General features: G+C 42.2%; 1 protein-coding gene across 3 annotated transcripts in view; it reads right to left on the bottom strand.

The window, feature by feature from the left end:
• ppargc1b (peroxisome proliferator-activated receptor gamma, coactivator 1 beta) overlaps positions 1–22,328 on the bottom strand; it is a 109,891-nt gene that overhangs the window by 36,399 nt on the left and 51,164 nt on the right. For all 3 annotated transcript variants that reach the window (XR_010929760.1, XM_067600014.1, XM_067600015.1), the window contains one exon: positions 1,066–1,251. Coding sequence is in view for 2 of the 3 variants with exons in the window: in XM_067600014.1 (XP_067456115.1) it covers positions 1,066–1,251 (186 nt within the window). In the remaining variant the exon portion in view is untranslated. The remainder of the gene's footprint in view (positions 1–1,065; positions 1,252–22,328) is intronic.

Below are 22,328 nucleotides of genomic sequence, written 5' to 3'. Positions count from 1 at the left end.
TATTTGTGCCTGTAGAACCGTACCTGTTCATCAATTGCATCAATTTTGTCTTGAGGCAAAATCCAAACATGCAAAGCTGTTAAATATCTGCTTGTCTGTCTTACGGGTGTGATACTGTGTGTTCTAAAGGAACATGAAAGCAATGTTTTCACAAGCTGACCTAAAATACCTGATGTTGGACTTTACTATGTGCACATGAAAACTGCATAAAGGCTAAAGAAAAAGTAATTATCTGTCAGTTTTGATGGTAAATGCAGTCAATTGAAGCAATAAAGTCTTCAGTGTGTGCTATATTGACAGAGAAAGCTGAGTTTTCCTGCTCATGGAGCCGTTCTGGCAGTACCTACATGTACCAGGATGCATTGCAGCTATTGCAGCCACAGCTCCGGCCCCTCTACGCTGCATTTCTTCAGCCATAAACTCTGGCTCAAATAAATAGTTGAATATCTAAGTCAGCCAAAACACTGTCAAATGTATCCTTGTCTGTAACATCCTCTGTGTTCATATTTTGGGATGCAATTTTCACTATTGGCTTCACTATTAGCTAGTTTGTAATACAAGTGAAGAAAACAAGGAAGTTTTGTTTTTGAGTGGCATCTAGAGAAAGTCCCCTGGCTACCCTGAGGCGGAGACTTGAAATCCAAGCTGAAATAACCTGTGGTTCTTCCTTGGCCCCAAATATGTCACTTTACACGTCAAATGACAGCGCTGGTGTCGGAAGAACAACAGATTTTACAACTGCGCCCCAGAGACAAAGATCATCAACAACTGCAGGCCTTTTTCACATTATATCCCTAATTTGGAAAGCTAGAGATACGGTTGGAAATCAGCGAAATGGTCCTTTACCCAAATTTCAATAAATCTTATTATTATTGATGATTTTTAATTATAACATTTATAATCAGTGCATAGCTACAATCATTTAGCAAGTTGGAAGGAAATGTGTTTGACCATAAAGGAGGCGACACATATTTGTGATGCATTTGATGAACTATATGTCCAAGGTTGGAAGCGGTCCTTCATTAGCTGTATCTACTTGTACATGTATTTTGGTGAAAGCCTCACCTCAAAGAGCTCATCTGCTGTACTGTAGTGGATGGAAGCCGGTGACGCGTCCGCCGGCTGATCGTTGCACCATTGCAGCTCGCTGAGACAGTTGACGCTGTCGAAGTCGCTGGTGTCCAGCTGGGAGAGGTCGATGTCCGGGAAGTCAGTGTCCAAACGGTCCGAACACACCTCCTCCTCCCCATACTGAAGATGGAAAAAGAGAGGGAGAGAGAGGGAAAGGTCATGTTAGTCAAACATCGAGATTAAAGCACATCTCCCAGGCGGGTTTGTTCTTTTTTTGGGGATGCGACAAAAGTGCATGAGTCACTTTGTAAAACGTGAACATTACAGCTGGAGAGATCCTCGGTGTGATATGAACAAGTTCGCCTGCGTCACTCTTGTCTCACACTTTGCTCTTTTTATGTGGTCACAAAGGAAATTATTGCTCCCTGAATTGAAACACAAACTATGAAACATGAGAAATAATTTGGCTCCCTGTAAGACACTGCCACAGTTGGTGTTTTCTCTGAAGTCCGTTGCTCGGCGTCGGCTCTACCATTGTTAGAATTAGGGGTTTAGTTCCCATTGGGCCACCCTTTCTAAAATATGTATGCAGTTGAAGTACTGTGAGGCACTTTGGATAAAAGCCTCCATCATCTGGCATATACTGTATATTATTACACTGTTCACTGTCGGAGTCACAAGAAGCTCTCATCAACAGCCCCTCATCTCTCAACAGCTACTCATTACAGATAATGAGACTTCCATGTTAGAGGAGGTTCGACACTGAAACCAATAGAGGCATCTGCCCAGGCACAATGCAGGATTAGACAGAAAATATGTCACACACACACCAGTCGTCATTGTGGAGGCGTCTCCGTGCATTTATCCTGCACATCTACCCGTGGCTAACAACAAAGTGCAACCATGACCCAAGAGTCTTCAGGTGATTAGTTCCCCTTCATTGGCTGAGGGGGTGTTTAATCAGTGAAATGAGCTGCTCTGTTTAGTGAGTTTATAATCTGTGAACTCTTTGGTCATGGTAGCAAATGGTTTTTTTTTGCAGTCAGCAAAGTCTCCAGATAATTTGTGAACTGCGTAGTGTTTTAAAAAGTAAATAACTTGCACTGTACACAAAAAAAAAAAAGTCAGACAAGGCAAAGATGAGGTTGAGGAGATAAAACTAGACCCACAAAGTAAGAGCAGTGAAGATTATGTTGCTAAAGACTGCATTGCTTTTCTATTGCGACTGCAACAATTAATCAGTAAGTTGATATAAAGAAAATTAATCGCCAACTATGTATATAATCGATTCATCACTTTGAGTCATTTTTAAAGAAAAAATGCCCAAATTCTCTGGTTCCAGCTTCTCAGATGTGAATATTATCTGGTGTCTTTAGTCTTCTTCAATAGTAAACTGAGTATATTTGGGTTTTGGACAGTGATCGACATTTTTCACCATTTTCTAACATCTTATAGACCAAACAACAATCGATTAATTGAGAAAATTATTAACAAAGTAATCGATAATTAAAATAATTGTTAGTCATAGACCTAATGGCAACTTGTTTTCTTTAATTCACAGATGACTTCTTAATAATGTCTGTGTAATAATTACACTGAAATTAAACCGTGTATACTTTTGATGGATCCCCATTAGGGAAACTCCGTATGAAACCCAGGAATCACTAAAGTCCCCTTAACTCCAACACAGAGCCTGCCACCCCCATCACGAATCCATGGCACACTCTCATAATCCCCTGGAACACCTTTTAAAACTTTTGTAAGCCTTTCAAGTAACCCTGAAATCCTCTCCAGGACCCCTGTAACCCCCCCAGCACCTCAGTTCTGCACAGCACCTATGGAGTATCTTTAAAACTTCCTCAGGAACCCCTCAACTCTTCTCAAGAACTTCTAAAACTTAAAGAATGTCTCAAACCCCTTCAAAGACTTGTGGAGCTCCTGTCAAGAGACTCTAAAACCGCCTCAAGAACCCCTACAACACCCCAACCCACTCACCAAGACTCCTAAAACTATATAACCCCATAAAGAACATTTTAAACCCCTTCAAAAAACCAATGAGACCCTGTCAAGAATCCCTAAAATGCTCCCATGGACACATGGAAACCCTTTGCAAACCTCTGGAACACCATCAAGAACTCCTCAACCCCCCTAATGAAACACTGGGACCTTCTCAAGAACTCAAGACACAGAATTACCAGCTACATGGTCTGCAGTCATAATACATGGCTGAGATTCAGACAAAAAACATTGAGCCATATCATTGTGAGAACAGAAGAAAAGAGAAGAGCAGGAAGTGTGTGTACGTGACTCAATGTGCGAGGAAGTGGTTATATGGTCTCTTGAGGGAGGTGAATGAGGGAGGGAAAATTTGGGGATGGAGGAAAGAAGAGTGTAAGAAGGAGGGAACCTTTGGGAACAGGGAGCAGTCAAACTGGAATTTTACAAGGAAGTCAAGCATTGTGTATTTCTACTGAAAATGTGTGTTTGTGTGTGTGTGTGTGTGCTCTTTCCACAGAAGAGCAGGAGATCAATGTCCTATTGTATGTGTGACGAGGAAACATGCTCTGTTAACAGTCACTCAGTTTGTCTCTGTCTTATACGCCTACACACACACACACACACACACACACACACACACACACACACCCATCTCCATTCATCTCACTGGGCAAGCAGACAGGGTCGACCAGTTACACCAACTACCTCCAACTGAATTCACTATCAGGTTTCCTCAGTATTCATCTCAAACTGAATGACTAAGCCAAGCACAAAGCTACTGTTTCCAAAGTCAAGAATGAACTTCACACTCATGAGTGAACATATTTGTCTCATAACTTGAAATAACTTCAGCCTAATTTAGTTCTGGTGAGAATATGACACGCAGAACTGGTAATGATATATATTTCTGGCTATTTATGGTCACATGTTTTTAGCCTGACAGTGTACGTGTCGCAGCCTTTTATAGTGAATGAACATTACTCAGCCACTGATATATTTTTAAAACGCACATATGAACAAGCAACAAAGCGGAGCAGCTGTGAAACTACCACAAAACGGAAACAAAGTCTGCCGCTTTGAGAACATTTTTTTTAAAAACAGACATTTTAAGTATATTCTGTGTAAACTATTTTAAAATGTTATCACAGTGCTTAGTTACAATACAGTCATTGATGTCTGGAAAACTGTTAAAATTAGACGGTTGTCCTGGTGTAGCTTAGCTAGCTAACGTTACTGTTGCTTACAGTTATATATATTATATATTATATTATATTTTCATGATTAATAAATCAACTAACTGCAAGTATTCATTATCTATCAAAATTTTTTTTAGGTTTAATGTTCAACATGTAAACAGGACTAACTACCATATTTTCATCATTTTGTTTAGCTGTTTTATGTAAAATTAGATCACAGCTAGATTTGCTGCAGAAGCTAGCGGCTAGCTAAGCATCGAGTCCTCCTATGAAAACAGAATGGTTTACTTTCAACAATCAATAACAACAAGTAAATTTTTTTATTATCTGTTTCAGCCAACATTTCACAAAAAAAAAAAATTAAACAGTTTACACATTGGATTTGTCATGAATTTATAATTTAATGCTAATTATCTCTTTGGAAAACAGCTTCTACACAGCAGTGCGTGATCATCAATCTCTATCTCGTCTCTTCCCTCCCTGCAGTTCCCATCTCATTATTTTATGCATGTCTCACTGTGTGTTTTAATCTCAATGTACTATTTATGGTTTTAAAATACTGCTTACTTTTTCATAGATTTGGAACATATAATACTAATTACCGCGGATGTGTCAGATAAAAGATAAAGTTCATCTTATTTCTCATCACTATGACCACCAAAGTACTTCATAATCCCACACATCCGCGTACACAAACACACACCGTCTTCTCCCCATCATCCAGCAAACCAGGTCCAACTTTAGTTATTTAATCACTAAAATATCATGCTGTATTTATGATCACTGCTCCCGACTCTTTGATCTACGACCTCATACAACGCCAAGTACAACCGTCCCTGCGCTGCCTCACAGTGTGTTTATTTGATCTGTCTGAGGAGTGTTTATTTGGGTCAAGGAATGGATAATATGAGCTGATATCATTTAAGGTTTCATAAATTACAGAGCAGAGTTACACAGTAGACCAGAGGAGAAATAATAACAAAGAGCCAATCAGCAGAGTGGTGTGAGGAGGGGAGGATGAGGGGATAGAGAGAGAGAGAGAGAGAGGAGAGTAAAGGGGAAAAAGGAGGAGGGAGAAAGAGGAGAGGAAAGGAAAGAAGTGGATGCAAGAATTAAGAGAAGGAAAAGGATGGGAATGGGAAAGATTGTGAGAGGGAGAAAAAGAGAGATGTGGGTCAGAAGAGAGAGAATAAAAGAGCGAAAGAGGAGGAGCGATGGATGGAGAGAAGGAGGAGGAGGAGGAGGAGGGAAGTCGTGACTTGGTAGAAAACCATAAAGAGGAGGGGAAGGAGGGAGGAGGATGTCCTCTATAAGACCCTCCCATTGCTTCCTCTCCCTTCAGTTGCTAATGCAGGTGTGTGTTTTCACCTCACTGTGTGTGTGTGTGTGTGTGTGTGTGTGTGTGTGTGTGTGTGTGTGTGTGTGTGTGAGATACTGTTAGCATGCAGGTCACATCCCTCTCACGTGCGCCCTACACCACTCACTCGCTCAATACATCCTTCCTTCCCTCTTTCATCTCGTATCTTCTGCTCTCTCTTCAGTATCCCTCTTTGACTTCTCTTTCCTTCATCTGTTCCTTTTTCTCTCCATTCAGTCTTTTTCTCCTCTCTCCTCTCCTCTTCTCTAAGCATCCCCCCTTCCTTCTCTCCTCTTTATTTTTGCTTCTTTCCTCTTCATCCATCCATCTTTTCTCCTCTCTTCCTTTCCCCGCTTCCCTCCATTCCTCTCCTTCAGTTTGGTCGTTTCTCATCTCCATTCCTGTTCCTCTTTTCTTCTCATTCCTCTGCTCTGTTTTCTCCTCTCCTCTATCTTTAAACTTTCTACTCGTTTCCTGTTTCCTCACGCCGTTTTTCTTCTTTATTTCTCGCTTGTCATCGCTCCTCTCCTCACAATCTATTCTCTCTTTCTTTCTTTTCACGGTTTTCTTTAATCTTTTTTTTCATCCATCTGCCTCATCTTCCACTTTCTACTCAACATCTCTCATCTCCCTCCTCATTCCTCATCTTCTCCTTCTCTTTTCTCTCCTCTTTTCTACCCATCAGTTTGTTGTTTCCTCTTCCACTCTTTTCCCTCTCTTCCTCTGTTCTTCCCTCCAGTCTTTTCCTCTGTCTTCTTTCCCTCTTTTCTTTTTCGTTCTTTCTTCCTTTTATCCTCTATCCTCGCCTCCCTCTCTTCTCTTTTTCCACTTCCCTTTCTTGTTCGTTCCTCTCTTTCATCCCTCTTCTCCATCATCTGCTCCCTTCTTCTTCTCTCCATCCATCCTTCCATCTCTCTCTCTCATAAACTCGGAAGACAAGCTGATTGATTTCTTTTTTTTTCCACTGAGCCCTTCTCTCTCTCTCTCTCTCTCTCTCTCTCTCTCTCTCTCTCTCTCCTCCGTCATCGCTCGCTCTCTCCCCTACTTCTCTCCATCGCAGCTGTCAATCAATAAAAACATCCTTGGGCACGACACACACATTCCCAAACACACACACACTCACACACACACACACAGAGAATGAACAGCACATACACATGAACACATGGCTGCTGTCATGTGATGTCATCTGCGTCACATACCAAAGCAGCGATCCTCTGCCTTATATGACGCTCTGCTGGTGTGTCTCTGTCACACCCACTCAAACACAAGTATAGGCAGAGATTGCCACTTGTCACATGTTAACACACACACACACACACACACACACACACACACACACACACACACACACACACACGGAGACATCCCGCGCATTTATAATTTAAAAACACACAGGCACGTACAAAACAAGTAAACACTACACACAGACAACACACGTGAAGTGTCTGAACATCCTCTCTGCAGCAGCAGAAGGTGACAGGCGTCCAGTGAATGTGACTGCGGCGTGTTCCCAACGCCGCGCTGACTCTGAATAATGATGAAGCCCCCCGACAGCTACACAACATGAGTCACAGATGCCGGGAGGAGGAAACAGGCAGCCGAGCAGCTCAGCGAGGAGCGATGCCTTCTCTGTTTTTTTATTTCCTTTTTTCTAGCAGTTCTAAATGGTACATCTGAGCGTCATGTTGTATTTATTGTGAGCGCAGTGACCTCTGACCTCCTTGCTACTGATTGCTTGTTAGGATATACATCCATTCAATCTCCAACAGGGTTAGATGCGTTAAAGGAATATCAAATGAATCAGTGTGTTTCAAACACTTTGTCACAGTTTAAAGTGTCAGTAACATTTTGAAAAACTGACGAATTTTCGATCTTTCAAAGGGAATAGAGCCGTCCTGAACTTGGTCAAACGCAGTTCATAACACGATTAGCCCTGTGAAACAGCCGAGAGGTGAGAGCAGCGAGTCTCTACTCACGTTTTGCACCTTTGAATCCACATTAAATCTCAGCACATGGAGTTAAAACGAAGCTCCCTTCACTCCCTGAACAACCACTACTGAGGTGCCCTCAAGCAATAAAAGAGTTTGAAATCCAGAAGTCTGATGTATGAATATAAATGTGGGTTTTTGCTGAAGAAAAAAAAAAAAAAAAACACCACCACAGTGCTCAGTCATCCTTTCCTGGGAAAAAAATAAATGTGTTATGCTTGCTAAAAGGGAAATAAAGGGAAGAAAAAGTGGCCTATTCTTCTCTGTTTTAATGTGCTATAACACAATATCATCTCAGGCAGAAAGGAACACATCACTCACTGTGTCTCTGTCTAAATCTATTATGGCTTAAATGGAGCATCAGAATGGGCAGATTAAGAAAATGGGCATGAAATTAACATAGAATACAGCCACCTTTGAAGTTTACTGAAAGGGCATACTTGAGGGGAAACTGAGATAAGTTCATATGGAGTTTAGGGGGTTTTATAAACAGAGAGAAAAACGTAACTATGAATTATGAGTCACAGAAATACAAGAGCTACAGGGATACTAAAACAGAGCAGAATGAACTGAGGAGAACATTGTAGCAAAGGTGGATTTCAGCAGTTCATACACGTACAATATATGCTGATGTGAATCCAAAACTTAGCCCTGATCTTTGACCTTTTGAAACCTATAAAAACTGCTTGTAAGTGTGGCTTGTAAAGGGCATCATAGTGTAATAATACTGGCATTGGGGCAATGGGGTGTAAAAAAAAAAAAAAAAAAAAGGTGGTGACTTCCATTTGTGGTTAATCTCTGCCTTAGTAACAACAGTGAAAACCTACTGGCCCGTTCAGTCATAAAGGAGCCTGCCGGGACAATCGCGCATTAAACCTGTGCTATTAATAGAAGGCCTGCACGTGGGAGAGCTATCTGGGCTAAAACCAGCGAGTAGATGTAGAAAGGCCAGCCTCTGCGGTGGTGCTCTAGCATGCGGATCTCCTGGACCCCATCCTTCACTTCTATCTTTAAAACACACACACACACACACACACAACACATTCTTTCAAGGGTTATCTCTTGTTTGACTTTGCACCATGGTGCTAAGGTAAAGCACCCCCTCTTTCCGTTGGTTTCCTTGAATAGCACATTGGTATTATAGTTACACAAGCATTTCTTGGAGGCTGAAACAATCTCATTGGTTTAATTAAGCCTCTGTGGGTGGAGCCTAAAAAAGCAAGTTTTCTTAGACTAATGGAAAAAGCTAAAAATATGAAGCTAAGCAACATTGATAATACCTCAAGAAACACTACATACAAGCTAGTTAGCTTAGCTTTTAAATTCAAAGTTAGCTCCCAACCAACGTAAAACCATTAAGCTGTGACCTGATTCCATACTGCATACTAAATATATACAGTGATTGCCATATACTAATCTTTATAGTATACCATTTCTACAGTTAGTATACAAGAAATCAACACACGTAACCATGTCATGCTAGCAGGAAGAGATACAATACTAGCAGTAAATCTCTTAAGATCTTTCTGGAGCTACATCTCCACTATCCGCTAATTATTTTTTGCAGCTGTGCTCAAAGCCAAACGGCAAACAGACACAGTTAGCGACTAAGTGGTGAACATTGTGAAGCATTTCGCACCTAAAGAGCCAGATATTTCCCTCAGGAGTTGGAGGAGACCAAAAACAGAGCTAAAAGAGAGTGAATATTGTGACTTGTAGTCACCTGACAGCCAGAAGTAACTTCAAACAATGAAAGTTAAAGGTGCTGAAATGTTTCTGGGGACCTAAAGTGGCCAAAAATCAGTTATTGAAGGTGTAAAGATCAATTATTTTTTGTTAACTGCCTCTTTTGAGACCATACAATCAAAACCTGCTCAGAGGTAGTATGTAGTATGGAACTGAGCTACAGTTTTGGTTTTAGTGTCTCATTTTTTTTCCAACTTTTCCACTATCGATGACGATAGATTATGGAGGAACAGAGAAATTGTGACGTATATGTACAGGTTCTACGTCAATGTGATTCTTTATTGATCCACACAGAGAAAATCAAAGCCCTGGCTGCTGCTTTCCTGGCACCTCTACAGCAGGCCTTTTGTAATGTTATGTAAGGTCAGTCACAAGCTCAGTCATGTGCCGGTGAGTCCTCGCCAGTGTTCTGGACTGTCCAAACTTCCCTTCAAGCTCGCGCACACACACACATACACACACACACACGTCCTAGGTCATTTTTGGGGACACACATCAGACCATATCACTTTTAGGGACATTGCGTAGACTTAAATTCATTTCCTGGGGACTTAGCCTAACCCTAACCTTAACCACTGACCCAAAAATCAGCTTTTTTTCCCAATTGGGGAAATGGCTTTTGTCTCCATTTGGACAAGCCGTCTTAAGCCTGTAATTTGTCCCCAAAAGTAGCCTATGACAGACACACATATACACACACACACACACACACAGATACAGCACCACCACCATACAAGGTCAAGCTCTCTCAACTCTCGGCTGTAGATCACAGGAAGGAAAGAAGGAGTATAAGTCTCCACTGAATATGAGGATGAATTTCTCAGGTTAGATACATTTGTCAGTGTATTACAGTAATATTTTGGCTTGACCTTCACAGGCATCAGTACCAGCAGCTGGATCAAGAACTTTTAGACTGCCAAAAACATGAGGTTGTAACTAAGATGTTACTGTTGCAGATGTACCATTTATAGCAGCGTTGCTGAACTGCGCGGCACTTAAACTGAATTTCCAAGAGGAGAAATCAAATTTCGCTCTTTTTTTCCCCATCCATCAGAAGTGACAAGCTACAGTTTGGCAGAGAGTTAAACTACAGTGTTGACCTTTACGGATATGATGGAGGATCATACCTGGCCACAGCTATGGAAAACATGTATTATTTACAATCTTCTTTTGGATTTTTGTAATTATTTCTCTATTTAAAGGTTTGGTCTAACCTCAGTGCTGTTTCTGAACCTTTTCTGACCTGACAAAAAGATAAAACTGTGAATACTGCACCAAAAAATGAGCAAATGCAAGAGTAAAATTGGGATAAATCCATGAAGGAGAAGGGTTTTTTTCAATGATTACCACTGCAGAATGTTACATACTGTTATATACAGTTTTTAGTACACTTAATCCGACATTCCCTCCGATCTCTAGACCACTTTTTGAACTTTAAATGATCCAAACCAGTGTTTGAAACTTGTCTTTGAGAAACACTGTGATACAGGAAATGGGGAGGGAGTGCGTGTGAAGGTTAAGTGACAGACCAGAGCCCATATAGCTGAAAAATGGTGATGAGAGCAGCTGCATGGAGAGTTGTAATCACCTTCCAGCCTTGCACACTGAAGTGACATGGAAGATATAAGGCAACGTGCCAGACTGGGGATGTTCAGTGTCCCAATCCCTTAACTTACTTCCTTGTAGGTCACTTTGACAGGTAGCGGTTTATAAATGACACCTCAGACGTCCCTGCCACGTACTCTGAAACGTACCGACATCCATAAATGAAGCTTACACGTGAACACAGAGCATCAAGCAATGAATACTGACACATAATTAACAGATTCTATTTCCCCTTTGTGAGTCATAACTCACTCCAGTCTTGATCCTTTTCGTTTTGTCTCCGTCATCGGTGCAAAGTACTAATTGATGTGGTGTTTCTGCGCTGCATCTCTCATACATCACCAGTCTGTTGCGCTTTTGTCTGCACGGCTATGATGTCTTCTTCTTCTACTACTTTTTCCTTAACTTTAAAAACAAACCGGAAACATTAAAACATAACTTCTTGTGCACAAGATTCCCTGAAATATCAACCACTTGGATCATATATGCACATGTAAATACGCACTTAATCATAATAAAAGACCTCAGTTTTTACATTTATGTCCTAAAACGGGTTCATTTACATTCTATACATTACCGCACAGCCCTGAAGAATAATGTCACGACCTTCTGAAGGGTCTCTTTCTTCAGGCTGACAACGAATGCTTCACTGTGACATGAAAAGAGTCGCCTGTGAATCACTGAGTTATTTGTTGACAGGTAATGAGAAGGGAAAGCTGCACAATTTAAACTTCCTAACTCATTTTTCCTCCTCCGCCGCCAACAGAAAAGGGATGTGCTTAATTACCGCAAACAAAAAGGACACCCCACCCCACCCCTCCTCTCCATCCGCTGCCCCCCCCCCCCCCCCCCCCCCTACTCCCCCCCTCCCTCCATGTTTAATAAGGGCCACAAAAAGCCAATTATGAGCTGTTTGATTATTGAGGTACAAAGTCAGACAATGAAAACTCGCAAGGGTACGGACAGAAGCTAAATTAGGATGCAGATCAATGGGAATCATTATCTCTCACTGTTTAATCTTTATTTATCCAGAGAAGCTTGACTGAGCACCAAAATGTTGTTTTTTTATTTTTTTCAGCTGCTTTACATTCATTCGCAGCAGGGGCAGCTCAGTATAAACAACATCCTCTAACCACAGCATGTTTCCTGATGGGATTTCCTCCAAAAAACAGGATTCAAACCCCCAACCCCCTTTTTTTTTAACCTTTTAATATTACAGTCTGCGGGGCCGCAAATAATAATCGTCAATCGGTTTATTGTTTAGTTTACAAAATGTCAGAGAATAGTGACAAATGCCAACCGCGAGCTGCCAGAGCCCGAGATGATGCCTTCAAATTGTGTTTTGCCCGACAAAAAGTCATATTCAATTTACAATTATATAAGAGAGAAAAGCAAGGGGCGAGCGGCTTCAGTTGTTTCATGTAACTCTTGGAAAGAAAACAAAAAAAAAACAGTGTTGAGACTATTTTTTTAACGTCGAGTTGGGAGCAGTATAGCAGGATGTAAAGACAATATACAATACGATGGTGGGAAGTGTTGATGTGACGTCTGTATGTGAACAATCCCAGTTGCCTGTACATAAACACTGGTAAAAAAAAGCAACACCATGAGCCTAAACTGAGAGACGATGGAGGGAAATATTACAGACACAAATTGAATGACAGAAAAAGAAAAGTTTTGATTCTCATGAAATTTCACGAAATATGTTTCTGATAAAACCAGGCGGCCGATCTGATCCTCAGAGAGAGAGACACACAGGAAGATGGAGAGACAGACAGAGACAGAGAGAAAGAAGAGAGAGAGTTTGTCACTCTCCTCCCTCTGGACTTTCTCTTTCCTCCTCGGTGGGAACGAACGATGAACGAGAGAGAGAAGGAGGAGGAGGAAAAAAAAAAAAAAAAAGAAATGGAAAGAACTTCAACAGACATTATCCAGAATGCAAAATCTGCAGTCTGATTCTTTGATATGTCCACTGCACTTACTCACAGACAACAATCTGCTTCTCTGTGTGTGTGTGTATGTGTGTGTGTGTGTGTGTGTGTGTGTGTGTGTGAGAGAGAGAGAGAGAGTGTGTGTGTGTGCTCTATATTTAGCTCCTATCCTGGTCTCATGACCAGTTCTTCCACAGGCTGCTGGTGACTTGAGGAGCCTCTGCCAGACACAGATGACCCCTTCACACACACACACACACACGCACACACACACACACACACACACACACACACACACACACACACACACACACACACACACACACCCGCTTTAAAGCTTGACGATGCAAGTGAATGAGGATTATTGTGGAATCAATCAAGTTGAATCAGACAAGCTCTTTTGGCAACAGTGTGTGTGTGTGTGTGTGTGCGTGTGTGTGTGTGTGACCTCATGCAGACCACATGACAGAATGACAGACAGTGATTTATGTGAACGTGAGCCTCAGTCACACACACACACACAGCTTTAATGAATGGATGAAAGGCTAAATTGGCGGCTAGTGTTTCTTATTACATGCATCAGTAGTGAGAGAGAGAGAGTGTGTATGAATGAGAGAGAGAGAGAGAGAGAGAGAGAGAGAGAGAGAGAGAGAGAGCTCTGTTACATTAGCTAAACATTTAAGGGCACGTTCTGTCTAATTTTCTTAATTAAGTTCATTTCCTTTAACTCAGGGAATGACCAGCAGACGGTCAGTCAGTCAGTCAGTCATGAGGTCAACATGGATGTGTGTGTGTGTGTGTGTGTGTGTGTTCAGTGTATATTTATTAAAGTGTGTGTTAATTCAGACCTTAAAACCAGAGGAGGAAGAATCGGGACACTGCTGAGTTTTGTAAAGTACAGGTTGTTCCCATCACTGCTGCTCTAGGGCGTGTGTGTGTGTGTGTGTGTGTGTATCTATCTTGTGAATGTCTTTGTGCACTACAGTAGCGTAACATCACTCAGCTGAGATGCCCTTGAGCAAGACACTAAAAAAAAAACCCCCCACCGGTCTGCACTTTCAACAGCTGTTTCTGCCAAATATATCATGTCGCAGCTCAGCCATAGTAACTTTGTGAGCTAAACAGCTGTCTGTATGTTAACAGCAACAAGTTATTCAGACGGTTAAAAAACAGGCTTATTAGTGCAGCTGATGACTGGAAACAAGGTTAATCCAACAAAATCCACTATGAGGTTCACTACACATGATCACGGCAAGTTGAGTCACAGGTGCGCTCATGTTTACATCAGCAGCTTCTATCTAGATAGTAGTGAAGCCTGTTTACTACAACGTCTATTCCCGTCTGACTTTCATCATGCTATAATCTTCCAGCCAAGACGGTATGACTTTAATGTGCCGTACAGTTCTGGGAACTCAGAGAAGAAGAGAAGGAGCTTTTTTTTATTCCAGGGAACATCACAGTAAGCCCTCGTCTTACTAACTGAGCACTGAAAGGTCAAGAAAGGTCAAAGTTGAGACTGAATTTGGAGCACTGTGGCAAAGCATTAAATCAGAGCGGTGTGCAGTGATGAAAACACATCAGCGGTCAATCAACTCTACTGCTGTTTGAACTTAAACTTAAAGTCAAACGTCCTTCTTGATACTAATTTTGCTGCCTTCAGGAGCTGTTTTACCACCAAAACTTCAGTTTAATTCTCTCCAGCTGTGAGCATCTTCTCCATTTCCTTTGTGAATTGCATTGTGGGAGAACGGTGTCAAACGACAGCACGCTTTTCCCCATGTGAACACACTAGATCTTCTAGTGTGTCGTAGGATTTAAAAGATTCTTTTAAGTCTTACTGTTCCTGCATTTAACTGAACTTAACTGCAACAACCCAGATGTTTTACTAATCTGGAAAAAAAAAGTAAGAATTTAACTGCTACTAACACATGTTAAGGATTAGATGTAATTCAGTGCAGCATTTGTGACAAAATAATCTGAAATTAAGGAGCCTTAATGGCTAAATTCAGCCTTATATTATTTCCGGTGCTTGGGATCATTACGCTTGCACTGTGACCTCTGACCTTTGACCTCGTTACCGTCAGTTGCATGTGATGTTGGCACTCAGAACTGATGAAAAGAGATAGATCTGCCTCGAAGGGGGGAATATAGGGAAGTACTCAACCTCAATCTCTCGCATATTGACTCAGTGACAAAAATCACACATTGCTACATATCGCTTTCTCTGTTCTCCTCTCTCTCTCTCTTTCACACACACACAGTCATCATCAAAGACTCTCTTCCTCTGTTTGTCTCCGACACACACACACACACACACACACACACTCTTTGGCTTCCTTTGTATCGCTCTATCTCTCTATCACACACACACACACAGTTAGCGAGCGCTGCTGATGCTGATTCCAGTCTGCACTCCAAAAACACTCAAGAGTTCAATCAAATGCTTATTTTCTGACTCTTATTTCTGTTAGACAATCTAGCGCCCGCTTTAAAAAAAAGGTGAAACCGTCGGAGGTTGGGTAATAAGAAACTTTTGGATCCATGGAAGTTTCAGCTTAATGTTAAATCCACTGAGAAATGCTCGTTTTAGTGGTTTCATTTGAGTGTTGCTCAGTTTTAAGACAAGAAAATTTAATTTTGCTCTTGATCTTGTAAATTAATAAAAAGTTAATCTTCTGGCAAGGATTCCTCTGTTTTTCTCCAAACCTTTCTGATTTGATCATACTACAAAATCAGGACATATGTGGCTTATCTGGTGTTTTTTACATGAGGTGAGAACATGACCGTAACGTCCTCATAACCTTCATGATGAACGATACTTAGAACGGTTCGCACCGTCGATGACCTGCTGTAAATCGCTCGTTCACGTTAAATATCTGTATGATCTTCCATCCGGGTCACTTTCTTCAGTGAATTTGAGCTTTTTTTCTTCGGGTGACTGACGGCGAGGAATCCAGTCAGTCTGCAGCTCTTCCTTCCTGCTGGGAGATCCGTTACACGCTGATCTCACCTCCAGCCAACCTCTGTCACTCTGCAACCTAATCCCGGCTCTATCCCTCCCTCCCTCCCTCCCTCCTCCACCGTCCCTCCATCCCTCGGCGAGGAAGAGCGAGAGAGAAGCGCACGGGCTAAATTTGGAGGCAGCCGCCCAGGTGAACCCTTCGCCTTACCCCTACATGTAAGAGGCTAATGACGGTGGGATGGAAATACACACATTAAGCCAAACGGACTTTACTCGATTCAACGGGCTGATTCAACTGCAGCATGTGGATGTACATACACACATATATATATATATATATATATATATCTGTTTCTCTATCTGCTAAGTGCAGCCAGGACACGCCGCCATACATCTACATCAGCCGCATATAGATGCATCTATTGATCCACCCGTCCTTTAGCTATACAATGTGGCGCTACCTGTATTTCCTGTCTATGAGCAGTAGGCAGAGTCGAGGCCACGCCCACTCCATACCATCCTCACCTCATCGCTAAGCACCCCCCCCCGCTTAATTGTGGTCAGATTAGCAGTCAAGGCTAAATCTGACTGTTCCACTAGCCGATGGATAAAGCTACAGCCAATCAAGAGCGAGTGAAGGGCAACGCACAGTAGCTGGAGGATACCAGAGCGAGAGGTGTGTGTGAGGATAATAGATGCTGATACGAGAGCAATGATGGAGATAAATATGCAGAGGAGTACTGCACTATATAGTCAGTAACAGGTCTTTCAAACCGTGTTCAACCCCTATATCTATCATATAACCCAAAAAAATATGGAATTTTGCACATTATATTGACCAAAAGTAACATTTTTTTTACATAAATATTTGTTTTTTTGAAAGAATAGTGATCATGATATGAACAGTGGGACAACATATACAGATACAAACATATCTGAAATAAGTTCAGCCAACATATGTCCGTCTAGCTCTACTTAAGTCTAGAAAAGTAACTAGCTACAAGCTAAATACTAGTTTTTCCCATTTTCTTCTCTGTACTTAAATGTATCATCTGATACTAAAGAGAAAATGTGATGCAGGAAGGTTGGGATGCTGCTAGATCCGGGGTAACAATCATTACAATCATCACAACTGAGAACAATTACAAACTTCAAACCAAACAAATCTAAAACTTCTGGGATGAGTCTGTTGACAAGCTGTATGATTGTAACATGAGTATCTTTTTAAAAACCAAACCTGTGCTGACAGCAGCATTGCAGTGAGAACTGTGAACATCCACAACCAGAAAGACCCGCAGACAAAAAAATAATCAGGGAGTGACGAGAGGATGACTGAGGAGGATGAAGACGAGACAGAGCGGTGGGCTAAAAGGAGCGGAGAGCTGCCGTCTTGACTCTGCAGGCGGCGGGCCTGCTGGGTAATGGGATCGGAAAGGGGAAAGCCGATTCAGGGCTCAGAAATAAGAGCGGTGGCAGCTGAGACGGCGCGGAGGCCCTGCCAGCCGGGTTCACTCGGGGCGACGCTTCGGTGAGAGAACGGAACGGGAAGTCATTTTTAAAAAAAGAGGCTGAGAGTGTACGTCTAAGAGGATTGAATCGCTTTCACTCGTCGGTTGAGCCGAAGGAGTGAGGTTGTGTCAAATTTAAAAAAAAACAGAGAAGAAGAGGTGGCTGGACTTTTATTAAACAAATCCTGCCAAACTATTCAATATTCACGAGATGTTGACCATAAATTGGAAGGAATATGACAACAAAATCAAACCCGAGGTGATGTTCCTGCATCAGGGACATGAGCTATAGTTTTATTAACCTTGCAGAAAAATGTGCTTAGAAGATTTTTCGGTCGGGATTTATCAAAATCCATTTCCTTATTTGACACGAGCGCAGCCCCGTTGTATCAACATCTATTCATCAAAACGTCGGCCCGTTTCTTTTTTTTTTGTCATCACTCCTCCTCCATCTGGACTCGCAATCTCTTTAAAGCACTGATAACCACTTTCCAAATTCCCCTTCTGTTGATTAAATTGCCACTGAACAGGTTTTAACCCCTCGTCGTCTATGATGTTCCAGTCTCAGATGTCCCCGGTATCCAGTTGCACTCAGACCGCCTTTACCTGCACCAAAAAACCCCCCCTTGCACTTGACCTAGCAATCCATTAGAGTCCTCCGTGTGGGCACCTTGGCCTCTATTTATAATGTATGTTTCCTCAGACGTACGTAGGAACAACCTGGCGGCAGACATGCATTTATCCTGCATCTGTCCTTCAGTGTGTTATTGCTGATACAACTTTCTTGTATATTACACTGTAAAAAAAGAAAAAAAGCATTAAAAAAAAAACACATTTCATCTGCAGCAGAAGCCGAAAAAGTCTAGTTGTTGATCATTTGACTGATCAGTCATCTGCTTTCACACAACATCTCAGCTCAAAAATGTTTTTATGATGCAATGATGCACTTTAATCCATCATTTGTGCTGCTTTAACCAACTAGAATTTGCTCTGATAGCTGCATTATTTCTCATGTTTAGGGTAAAGACTCTTAGGCTTGTAACCCTGAGGGAGAACACTTGTTTATTAGGAGTGCTGAAAGCGCCTGAAGCTGCAGCATTTTTCCTCTGCTGCTTCAGGACTGAATCCATCACCGCGCCATCACTGTATCTAACAGCATCCTCGATAGCTTCGTTAGCAATTAACGGCGGACGCTGATCCCCGGCTAACCCGGGCCGATCCGATCGGCTTGCTGTCCGAAACCGTTTATAACTGAAGCTTCCGTATATCGTCCGTCTTTTCGTTCCAGCTTTCCTTTCTTTCCTGGAGCATTTTGTACTCATACTTCCTGTTTTCCTCCTGGCTTACTTCCATGCTTCCTTTTATCTTCCCTCCTTCCTCCTACCTTCCTTTCATCCCTTTTCTCTCCTTCCTTAAGCTCTTAATGGTTTAATTCTTCCAACCTGTTCCTCTTTTTTTCCTACCACACATTGCTTTACTGTACATATTTCACTACTCCCCCCCCTTCCTCCTCCTCTTCATTATAATTCCTTCAGTAAAGACCACTACGTGACCTCACATGCTCCGTCTCCCGCCTGCATTAAAGCCGTATCGACGCATGTGATTCTCATATATATATATAAACAGAATACGTGCTTGTTTCTGCACATGAGGCATCAAGGTCAAACCTCCCCGATCGCTCTCGCTGAGGAACTCATTAGGAGGCAACAAATAGGAATACCCATCAACCCGTGCGACGTCTTGCTTCTCATTTTCCCTCCTCTTATTCTTTCTGTCACATGCCGTGGACGGTCTGAGGCATGACACTCATTATCTCCCGCAAATTACTCTTCACCTAAACATCTATCTGTCTTACGGCGAAGGTTTTCACATCCTGACAGAGAAGGCCTGCGTTCTTTGGATTTTTTTTTTTTACATCATTGGCGCTTCATACCGGCTAATTGTGACCTCCTGTAATCTGAAAGCGATCGCTCTTCTAAAAAATCCATATCTGTTAAAACCCTCCTCTTCATCTCCATCTTTTCCTCTTCCATCCCTCCATCTCGGCCAGTAATCTATCTTTTCAGCCAGGTAGTGTTTGTAAAGCTCTTAACAGGATTGGAGAAAATCACAGTGAACCTTATTGCAAAGGTCAGGTCAAAGGTCAGTGGGGAAGGTAATCACGGTGCATATGTGTGTGTGTGTGTGTGTGTGTGTGTGTGTGTGTGTGTGTGTGTGTGTGTGTGGAGCAGACGAGGACACTCATTTTTTTTTAGCACTGTCAGGATCACAGTAGTTTGTTTCCTGGTTGTGAATTTTGTTTGTTTGTTGGTGCAGATAAACACACACACACAGGTACCTGCATCTTTCCCTGATTACATCTTACAGCATCACAACAAATCCATCAGTTCACCTGACCTTAATTCAGCAGCGACAGGTCGGCCAATCAGATTACTTCACCTTCATTTTAAACCCCTCCGATGGGCAGTTTTGACCCTGATCTCAGCCAATCACATTTAAATCAGTGAAGCTTCCAAGTATTTGGTAAAATTTAATCGACTCTTCTTTCCTGCTGATTAAATATATTTTGCTGTAGTAGTTTTGGTGGGTTGATTAAAAATTCAACTTCAATTGTGGATTTCTCTAGAAACGTTCAGGCTGGATGCTTCGTCTCCGCTGCCTTGACCCTGGACCGGCCCGCTGTATCGCCCTTCCTGATGACGCTGTCTGCAAAATAAAAAGGATGATGCTGCAGCAACCGCGAACGCTTTCTGCTTATTCTGACGAAAGGACAGATGAGGCTCCGTGTAACGTCAGAGAAACAGAGCTGCAGAGAGGAGGAGGAGGAGGAGGAGGAGGAGGAAGCCGGCGCAGAGCAAGGGCGTTGTGTGTGGGAAATACGATCCTGCGGCCTCGTAATACAATATCACTGAGTCACCGGTGGCGGCGGGCCTTGATCAATTATCAACAGTCAAATTAGATAATGCCTCCGTGTGTGGAACGACCCGAATGTATGCGAACGCCTCACGGGGGAAGCTTTTTATGAAGGGCTGAAATCATGGAAAAGGTGATAAAACATGACAGGTGTGTCCACCTGCATCACTTCATCATCATTTTTCCTCTAAAGCACCACATCCTGTACACCCGAGCTGAAATCTGACCCTGGGATACTGGAGAGGTGAGAGAGGGTTCCTGCAGTGGAGGCAAAGGGAAATGAGCAACCTGTTCTTGTAAGTTAATGAGCTGAGAAGTTAGTCTCTGTTCTCTCCGTCTTCCTTCTGTGTCGCCTTCATCCAAACTTTCTTGGTGTCTGTGCCAAAATTCAGGTATCATATCAGCACTAGTATAGAAAAAAATTCAAGGAGGAGGAAGGAGGAGAGGAGAAAGGAAACAAGGAGGGACGGACGCCATGTTTGCAAATTGTTCTGAAGGAGAATAACAAAAAGAGAGCTTCCATCTGTTTCATTCTTTTCACCAACCAATCGATCAATCAATCCATCGCTTTAACAACTAATCAACCAATCAACCAATCAAGGTCGACCTTGAGATGAGACACATCACATAACCATAGTGTGGAAGTGACCAAAACTCAAACAAATCATCGTGTTGGTTGCTAGTTTGAATCAAGTTCATGATTTTTGATGCACTTCTCTCTCTCTCTCTCTCTTTAGTCTATATTTATGTCTCTCTCTCTCTCTCTGTCTCTCTCTCTGCCACCACGTCGCAGCGGCTGGCTAACGTAGCCAGAACAGAAGCATCAACCTGATGAAAACCTTAGCGCTCACAGCTAATTACATGCCTAATCACATCCTGTTTGCACTACCACAAAAACATAAACAAACCTGTGTTTGTGTGTATGTGTGTGTGTGTGCATGTGTGTGTGTGTGTGTGTGTGTGTGTGTGTGTGTGCGTGTGCACGCGTCTGTAAGACAAACAGCAGCTGATTGTGATTTCTCTGCCAGTTGCAGCCTGCAGATTACAGAGCGGAGCTGCATCGTGAAGATTGGTCACCGGGCAAACTGACTTCTCATTACTGAGTGGTAATGTGATGCCTGGTGCGCAGACACAAACACACAAACGTATCGATAACACACACACACACACACACAACGTTAAAAATACCTTTTCATGCATAAGTAGCGATGGGACTCATGCATAAAGAGAACAAAACTTGCACAGTTACACACTTCAGTGATACACACAGGCCGAGTAGAAAACAAGCTTTTATGGACATAATGTTAAATAAATTTACATTTTAAGGACAAACTACACACACATACCTGCTAGACACAACAATGAAGTGCAGGCATGTAAAAACACACACGGACACACACAAGAAGACTCACATTCACACACACACACACAATATCAATGACCCAAAGAGCCTATTTAGTGGAGTAAATCCTGTTGTCTCCATTCAATTGCACTGGGCTGTGTTCCTCTACAGCGGGGTGGGCAAAGCTAGCTGTAACTAATAGAAAAAGCTTATCGGAGCTCGGCAACACACACACACACACACACACACACATATACACATACACAGGCACGACGGTGCTTCTCAAGGTCGTCAAGAGATTTCTAGGAAATGTGTAGATAAGCTCAATTCAGTATGTGAACTGAGGGGAGAGGGGGGGTTAGAGGAGGGGGAAAAAAAAGTACACCAGGGTTAAATTAGCGAAAGTATTTAGCGCGTAGCATCTCCTATCAGTTTATCCAAATTAATTATGACACCTCTCTATAATTACCGTAAACAAAAGAGATCATTGTTGAGATGATGGGAAGCCTTTTATCTCACACCGAGCGCTGATCAAATTAAGACTACATTTCCCATCAGCCCGATTGCTTCTTATCCTCTCTTCCCGTCCTTGAAAAGAAGAAACATGTGCTGCTGTCACCAGACACTAAGATCTTTTGTTTGCTTTGGAAGAACAGTGCCCTCTTCCTATTGTGGTAAACATGTTGTTTTTTTTTAACCGTTCATGCT

The sequence above is a fragment of the Thunnus thynnus genome, chromosome 9 (genome assembly GCF_963924715.1).
Source record: "Thunnus thynnus chromosome 9, fThuThy2.1, whole genome shotgun sequence".
NCBI classification, from domain to species: domain Eukaryota; kingdom Metazoa; phylum Chordata; class Actinopteri; order Scombriformes; family Scombridae; genus Thunnus; species Thunnus thynnus.
This window is presented reverse-complemented; position numbering and strand designations above follow the sequence as displayed.